This window comes from Adiantum capillus-veneris, chromosome 12 (genome assembly GCF_014529385.1).
Source record: "Adiantum capillus-veneris isolate H3 chromosome 12, ASM1452938v2, whole genome shotgun sequence".
NCBI classification, from domain to species: Eukaryota; Viridiplantae; Streptophyta; class Polypodiopsida; order Polypodiales; family Pteridaceae; genus Adiantum; species Adiantum capillus-veneris.
Genome location: NC_140942.1, coordinates 9,894,544 through 9,903,233, shown reverse-complemented (window position 1 = coordinate 9,903,233; position 8,690 = coordinate 9,894,544). Strand labels below are relative to the sequence as shown.

At 44.3% G+C, this 8,690-nt stretch overlaps 1 protein-coding gene across 1 annotated transcript; it reads left to right on the top strand.

The window, feature by feature from the left end:
* The first annotated feature begins 2,880 nt into the window (after positions 1–2,880).
* On the top strand, positions 2,881–8,313 carry LOC147445304 (putative receptor-like serine/threonine-protein kinase At5g57670). The gene is made up of 11 exons (XM_086524867.1): positions 2,881–3,509; positions 4,366–4,466; positions 4,564–4,682; positions 4,766–4,908; positions 5,088–5,681; positions 5,888–6,142; positions 6,450–6,607; positions 6,710–6,789; positions 7,068–7,203; positions 7,293–7,442; positions 7,767–8,313. Exons 1-11 carry the CDS (start codon positions 3,203–3,205, stop codon positions 7,914–7,916), a joined length of 2,193 nt encoding a protein of 730 aa, XP_086380993.1. The 5' UTR covers positions 2,881–3,202; the 3' UTR covers positions 7,917–8,313.
* The last annotated feature ends 377 nt before the right edge of the window (positions 8,314–8,690 follow it).

The following is an 8,690-nucleotide window of genomic DNA, read 5'->3' as shown; positions in this document are numbered from 1 at the left end:
CTCTCTCTCTCTCTCTCTCTCTCTCACACTCAGCTCTGTCTGCACCTGCCATAGCCAGTCGATCTTAACAATGGTATTAGAGCTTTGGGGCTCAGAAAAATTCACGGGAGCACCCTCTGCAAAGGAGTGTAGAGCAGTGTTGACCTGCATAAAAATGATTAAAATCATCTTTCCTCTTCGGTTTCATCCAGTGCGCGCAATACATGGGGTACTACTAACTTCGTCTTTCTCCGAATTTGCGACCACATTTCATATGGAATTTCAAAATCAACTTCCATTATCTAATTCAACACCAAGAGCATGCTCACTACAGTGGAGGCTTTTATCCGATGTGCAAAGATTGATGTTTGCCATTATCGGATTTTTATCACCTTTTTGGAAGATTTTGGACAAGTCATTGTAAGCAAGGCTCTTGGTATAGAAGAAGATCAAGGTGTTGGGCAAGCTCAAATCTTTGAGTATATTTGAGATTAAAGGAAAAGGTAGCGAAAACAAAGGGGCTCTCACAATCGTAGGCTATCGTGTACTTGAAGGTAAGTTCAGCTTCTTGAAGCAAGAAAGCCTAGATAGTTCTGTTGTGATCAATCAAATGGCATGGGCTATTTCATGGCCAAGAATGTCTCTTCACTACTTCAACTGAAGTATTTGTCTCCCAAACTCTCTTACTTGGCACAGTGGCAATCTTAAGCGACAAAGTGGATTACGACACACTTGAACATGTTGATGGTCACAAGAACAAAGAAGGGTTGCTTGGAGAACATGGTACATCAACATATGGAGTTTTCAAAGATTGTTTTTTATGAGCACGTGTTTCATGCCATAGTTTTGTTTTGGTTTTGTCATTTGTTAGTTATTGTCATGTCCCAGTTGTACTGGTATAGACACTACCACGATGATAAGTGGTAAGACCTCCCTATTTTGTCGGTTTGGTTGAGTTCTGTTGTCCCACTCTAATTGTTGTTTGAGGGACTCATGTTTCGAGTGGTTTTATTAGACTCTTCCATATGTCTATTGCAAGCCCTTTGCCACTGGTTTGGGCTTGAGGGGGGGGATTGTTGGGTTAAAGCCCATGTGGGAACATGTCTTGTCAGAGCATACACACACACCACCCCTTTTTTTAGGAGCATGCATGCAAACTAGTGGTCAGAGGTAATCTATTTATACGTGTAAAGGTTCATCAATCAAACAATAATATAGTGTGGTTTGTTTTGCTCCTTTCTCTCCCCCTACTTGTCCGCTCTCTCTCTCTCTCTCTCTCTCTCTCTCTCTCTCATGGCTCAGCTGTGTCTGCACCCACCATAGCCAACCGATCCTAACATTGAGTATTGGGGGTGATTGAAGGACCCCCCAAATTGGAGGAGAATCTTATGTGCACACCAGCTATGAGTTGTATGTGCCTCATTATCTTAGATAAAAGCTCCTCTAATTAAAGGTGCTTCTTTTTTGGTGGATGAGGTTGCGTTCTAAGAGCCAATTCACATTTACTTGCAGCCCACATGTTCACGTGAGACATCCCAAGCAACCTAGTCACTTTTTACAGCTTGTCATGCCAAGCATCTATAATTATATTCAATGGAAAAGTTGCGGGTGCTTTAATCCAGCTGTCCTCATGAAGTCAAGGTGTAACTTGCTGCGATTGGAATCAATTGAGGCGAGAACAAAGAAAATTTGCAACTTGTTGCGACAAGCACATGTAAGCACTCACTTAAAGGCTACACACATGAGTCGCACGCATAACCACAACAACAAGGATGTCTGGCATGGCGGGAACTTTTCATCCGTTGCGAGCATCTAATCCTCGAAAGTAGGACTTGAGATGTAGTTGGATAGTGCGACCCTCTTCAATGCAAAGGGGGGAGAGGGATTTCTACAGCGCAAGGCTCAAGCAGCAAAAGGGGGGGGGGGGGGGGGGGGGGGGGGGGGGGGGGGGGGGGGGGGGGGGGAAGCTCAACACTAAAGGGCACGGGCACTTTAATGAAACCCAAGCGGTGGGATCCACGGCAACGAAGCTAAGACACGGGAATCAGGACGCGCGTAGCCGTAGGATGGCCAGGGTAATTTAGGACACGAAAAAGTAAACTTGGACAAGCAGAGGTCCTGTCCAAGTTTATTTATCATTTTATGTTTTGCCCACATGTCAACTTGCCCGTCGGTGCGGGCACAAGGGTGGCGAGAGTTCGAGTCCCGTGCCTGTGACGGCGCCCATTTTTTACCACCCTCAATTCGCCTGGAGATCCTCCCTTTCGACCTCCACCGCCGATCCCATCTCTCTCTACCCGTGCCCTTTAGTGGTGAGGGGGTGTTTGGGGGGGGGCAACTTGCTCAATTGCAGATGTGAAGAATTTCATGCAGCGTAGCTCTCATGTGGGAAACCTTTGTGGGCCGGGGTTGTTTTGAGCCCAGCCTGCAATTTAAACTGTAAAAAAGAAAAGCATTACAGATTGGGACACCCCACGAAAATGAATGGCTTGGGAGTGACCCACTACCTCCCTAGTCCCTAGCCTCAAAATGGAGAAGCTATGAGCTTTCCCTAGCCTCAAAATGGATTAGATCATTAGAGTTTTGGAAGGTTGGACGGAGGCTACTGCACATGGAGAGTGTCCCACTCCTTCAAATTCACGAGAGCTTATGATATGAGTCGAGTGCACATGCTACCTGCAGCTACCATTTTCTGGTTTTTTATGAGGGAGCGGGACAAGGCGGGCCGCGGGACTCAGGAGACAAGAGATTGGAGAGAGAGAGAGAGAGGAGTCGAGGACATCCTTGGTACCGGTAGTTGACGCCGAGTGCTCACCATAACTAACCTCCTCCCTCCGCCAGACAGCGATTGGAGCGACTCACATTTTCCCTCCGCTCGCGCAACTCACCCAGCTGCATCACTTGCCGCCCCCCCCCCCCCCCCCCAAAAAAAAACACACACACAGAGACCCCCTTCTCCATTCCGTTACTCCATCAAGCTCGAAGACAGAGACCTTTATTCCACATTTGCTCTTGGGCACCTCTCTCTCTCTCTCTCTCTCTCTCTCTCTCTCTCACACACACACACACACACACACACACACACCCTCGTCACCTCTCCTTGTATACGCAGGCGACCTCACATCTGTGGCATGATGTGAATAGAATTGAAAGACTTAATATTTCTATGCAGAGCGTCTTCAGTTCAGGTGCGGGAAGGTCAGTGCCGAGTTGCTGAGCACGTATGCATGAACATTGTGCGCGTGCTCCGATTGTAAACACCGAAGCCTTGAAAACGTCCGCTAGGGGAGTTCTGGAGATGCTCTGGAGCTCCAAAATGCAGCTCTCTTCTCACAAGAAAGCACAACATTGGAAGAATGAGAGCCGATTCTTGCAATCACGCCATTTTCTCCGGAAGGACTCATCCACACACGACACAATCTTGGTTGGAATGCACTCTGAAGTGGAGAGTATCGATCTTCTGTTGTGGACGATCAACATAGCAGCGACGTGCGGAGATCGGATCATTGCCTTGTACTTAAACTACAATGGTAAATGAGCTGATCAATTACCACTTTTGTATGAGCACTCTACTTGGGTAGCAGCTCTTGTGTGGCACACAATCGCATATAGCTTGCAACAATTAGCTAAACTGAGGAAGTGTAAGGTGAGGAGCCTCCCAACAGAACACCATGAAATAGCCACCTGTAGTTATCGTTATGATGATTTGTCTGCATTTTATTTTTGCCCTTATGCCTTTTTTGTCTCACGTCTCACACAATGCCCAGGACTTACATCGGTGCTTCCGCGCACACACAGGCCAATTGGTCTATACTGCGTTGCTTTTAGTATTCTTCGATCTTCCCTCCAATTAATAGTGAAAGACCAAACTACCAATAGCCACATTTCTCCCACAATTGACGATGGGAAGCACAGAACTTACAACATGGGCTGTTGTTGCTTGCCGGACACCCACTCACCACAAAAATAGATGAAGGGGAAGCCAAATAGGTGGCATGTTGATTCAGTGGATAGATTAGAGTGCAAGTTGTTTGAAGTTCCCTGAAGTCTGTCATAATGACCATTCAATGTGTAGACTAGCTTTTGTTGTGTGTTAGTCGCAATGGCAGAACATGGGCTAGTAAGTGTGCGTGTGCGAGCGCCCGTGTGTGTGCGTGTGTGTTTGTATAGCTTGCATGTTAACCTGAACAACAATTTGTGCTCATAATGCTTTTCTAATTCACGGATTTCATCTACCATTTGGTATGGGATGATCATCTATGTTTTATGCAATTGGTGTGCATGCATGGTCCTACCTTAAAGCCAATTAATTGAATTAGCTCAGTCTGCTTAGGGCCGTTCTAAGTAAAAGTGCATCATTCTCATGTAAGCTTCCCGGTTGTGTAGGTTCCAAGGTCGAGAATTTGATTGGCAAGCTCCAGACAGACAATTCTCAAGTTGCACACACAGAACTCAAGGATTTAAGGAAGCTTTGTGAAGCAAAGAAGGTAACATACACTCTCAAAGCTTGGTGAAATGAGGGCAAGGAACATGGGCATTCAACTCATCAACATTCTATATGAAATTTTTAATCTTCTATTACAGATACAAATGGATGTGAAGTTTGCTTTAAGTGGCAATGAGGAGGTGGAGCTCATAGAAGAGTCGTTTGTAGCTCTTGCCACACTGCTTGTAGTAAGCCCTCCAAGTCGTTATCTTCTTTGGTAAGGTTAAAAGTTAATTCCCCTTCTCTGTGTGTGTGTCTTTGTATACATCGTGATTTGCTCTTTCTTGAATGTTCCATTAGGAATTTGCAGAGAAAAGGTGGTTCCCTTACTCGGAAGGCACCTGCAGGCTGCTCTGTCGTGTTTGTCAAGGAATTCAAGGTGCTCTTTTACAAAGAAAACATATCCAAAGATTGCAAAGCCGGTGGTTCCTCATTCACAGATGGTGTGCCTATCTTTAGCCATTTTCTCTCTGGTCATATAATTCATATTCTGTTCAAAAGTGGTAAAAAAGAATGTCACCTTGGTGGTGCTCTCATGTTCATTCATACGCTTTATCATATGATGTCTCATGTCGTCTCTATTGAAGAAGTTCTGATGATAGATTGTCGTTGTTGTGAACAGATATACATCTTGGGATTCCTATTTTAAGAAGCAAGAGTGCCCATCAGCCTTTTAGCTCACTTCAAAGACAGTTCTCATGTGCAGCAAGTCCTTTATGGAGCCGAGAGGAGGATGAGAGCCCACACGTGGATATCAGGCTATCAGCAGGTAGCAAGATATGGCCTATACACACAGGGGAGTGTTCTCCTAGAGGCGTCTTGGAGAATCACGGTCTGTATTCAGAGTCAGAATTGAGTTCACCTTCAAGTACATACAATCTTTTATCTCATTCCTTCTCGCGGAAAGGTCTTTTGTCATGTGTGTCACCTCGACATGAAGAGGATGAGGCTCTGAAAGAGAGACAGCCAATTTGCACGAGTCGCTGGAGAAATGGATCCATTCGGAGAACGTCGACCTTCCCCCCAAGCAGCAGAATGCAGAAATTCTCAGGTCCTCTAGATTATACGTCTGTGAGAAATTCTCTCAAATCATATGTCAACACTTTATGGGGCACAGAATGTGCTAGCCATGTTTCCCCTCCTACAAATGGGCAGCAACATTGCAGATGCTTCTTATATGAGGAACTTGCATTTGCAACCAATTATTTCAATCCAGGTGATCCCCCGATTGCTGATTCTATGAAGGCCAATGTGTTATCTGAAATGAGAGCTTGTCATTGTTAATCTCTTTTGTATTAAAAATGAAATCTATAAGCAGAAAGGAGACTTCATATTTTAGCAATTATCTGTGATACAATTATTTGTTTGTTGGGTAACCAGCTTTCAGAAAATCTTATTAAGTAAAACGTAAACATCTTGCAGAAAATATTGTTGGAAAAGGTGGGCATGCTGAGGTCTACAAGGGGACACTGAGTGATGGTCGGATTGTCGCAATCAAGCGGCTGAAGAAAGGCGGCTCAGAGCAAGTGAAGGAACAGGATTTCCTCACAGAGCTTGGAATTATCGGTCATGTGACTCATCCCAACACCACACCTCTGGTTGGATTTTGTGTAGAGGAGGGCTTGCACCTCATATTTGACTTCTCTTCACATGGGAGTCTTGCGACATGGCTGCATGGTATGCATCTCTATCTGAATGCATCGAGGCAATGGTAGTGCCCTCATCCAAGTCGGAGTTTATATGTAATCAAATGTAAATTAGCCTGAAGCTTGTTTCTGGTGCATCTTCATTGTAAAAGACCTGGCAATCATGTGCAAGGAAGCCCTGGTTTCTCAAGAATCAGGCCATGCTCTTTGCTTAATCACAGATTGGAAACACAATGCCTGGGTTGTTCACATTGTAGGCGTTTACCTTGCGTGTGTACCATACTCTGTAAGCTTGCTTGACTGAGGTCTTTCACTGAATATTTGAATGATGTTTGCAGGGGTCAACACACCAGTGCTAGATTGGCTTGCTAGATATAAAGTAGCCGTAGGGACCGCTCGAGGTCTTCATTACCTTCACACTGGCTGTCCACGTCGGATTATCCACCGGGACATCAAGGCATCCAACATACTTTTGGGTCCTGATTTTGAGCCACAGGTAACAAGCTTTAGAAACATTATATTTGACAGCAGACGATTGAAGACTGCTTTTCTACATACTTTTCAGGCGAGACTTATCTGAATGCTTTTATTTATACAGATATCCGACTTTGGGCTTGCCAAGTGGCTTCCGGAGCAATCGTCTCAATTGAGCGTCTTCCCTGTTGAAGGAACCTTTGGGTTAGTCAAGAGAACAAACCTCAAAATGCGTTCCTGAGAAGCAATAATGGAGTGAAAGCACAGAGTCCTCTTTGAAGCATGCATGCACAAACTACATTCACACACTAGTCCACACTCATGTCTAGACTTGGATGTGCAAAGTGAGTGTGCTGTAGGTGTGTACAGATTCTGCACATAACTTGCACTCCTTAAATATCAAATCATGCACGAGAATATGTTCTCAAATATACGGGCATATGTGTCTTTTCCTTGCTTAGCCTATTGGCCACACTTTGCAGGTATCTTGCCCCAGAATACTTCATGCATGGTATCATACATGAGAAAACAGACGTCTTTGCTTATGGCGTTCTTTTGCTTGAACTCATAACTGGGCGGCTGCCCATTGACAGTTACCGCCAGAGCCTTGTGATTTGGGTAAGCCACGAACGTGCCCTTTTGTCACACTGTTCTGTTATTGAATGCTATATAACAGCTTCACCTCCATATACTTCTGGTTTTTCCAGGCCAAACCTTTGTTAGAGTCATCGAGAATAGAGGAGCTCGTGGATCCAAGACTAAAGGAAGCTTATGATCCTCAGGAGATGCAATCTATGGTACTGGCAGCTAGTCTGTGTTTGCAGTCCTCTGCAATATGTAGGCCGAGCATGGGCCAGGTATGGTTGCCTCAAGCATTTCAATTACTGAGGTTTCATTGAAAAAGAGGAGGGCAGGAAATCCTTATTATTGAAAGTGGAGCTCTTCATGGGTTTTTTTTAACACATGCCATGAGGGCATGTTCACTCCATACCAGTCTTAGCTCTGCTCTATTCACGTGTTTTTCACTCTTTCAAGTCTGGTAGGAGCCCTTTAGCTTGAGCTTCAATCTTCTCTTCCACTTTAACATGTGTCAGGAAAGCTGAGGGTATATGCACTACTCTTTAGATTCAAGTTCTCTCTTTTCAAATGTATATAACCAACTTGTGGCTTTTATTCTTTAGGTGCTAGACCTGCTGACAGATGAGCATTCAGAGTCATTTAACATATCCTTCTCGCACACGGACTATTTTGAAGATCTAGGTGGAGAATACAACTCAAGTACTTACCGCAATGATCTCAGCCGGCACCGAGAGATTGCCCTCCAATTCTAAGGCGCAAGCCGAATCTCCAATCTCACAGGTGGGGTCCATGGAGAACTTGTACCATACATTTTACACCCTTCAAAGCTTCCATATGATCTACAAAACCACAGCCTCATCAGAAAGCTGCCTGGAAAAAGATCATAAACATCAAGAGGGAAGGAAGCCCACTGCATAGGATAGTAGATCAAGGTTGATCAAACATAAGCACATCTATATAGGGATAAAAAACATTAAAAAGACAACAAAAACTGTGTGAAAATGATTCTTTTTTCTCCCTTTTTTTGGTTGGTTAAGCAATACCTGCCCGTATGTGAGTTGATCTGCGAGCAAAGCTTTTGCTCTGTAGCAACCAAATGGGCAAGAGTATGAATGAGACTTACTATAAGCCAACTATCCATTTTCATTATTTGGTTCACAATATCCATCTACTCATTTTATTTGGTTCACAATATCCATCTTATCATTTTATCATGTATTTCTTCCTGTACTTCCTAATGGACTTTGAAAGGTAATGCCAAGCATAATCTTATTTTTTGGGAATTGGAGATGCAAGAGTTAAAAGTCCAAATGGTTACACTCTAATGAATTATTCAGTCTTAATCTTGGTGAAGAGGCACTTTTATGCTTTGACTTTTGAGGTCTAAACCTTTTCCATCCCAAGAACGAGCATCAGTTTTGTCCGTATCGTGACTACCAAGTGTGCACATCGTCTATGTGCAAATGTGGACAACTCTCGAAAAGGAAAGGGAGTGCATATGGAATTGTGCAGCAGAATGGGAGGGG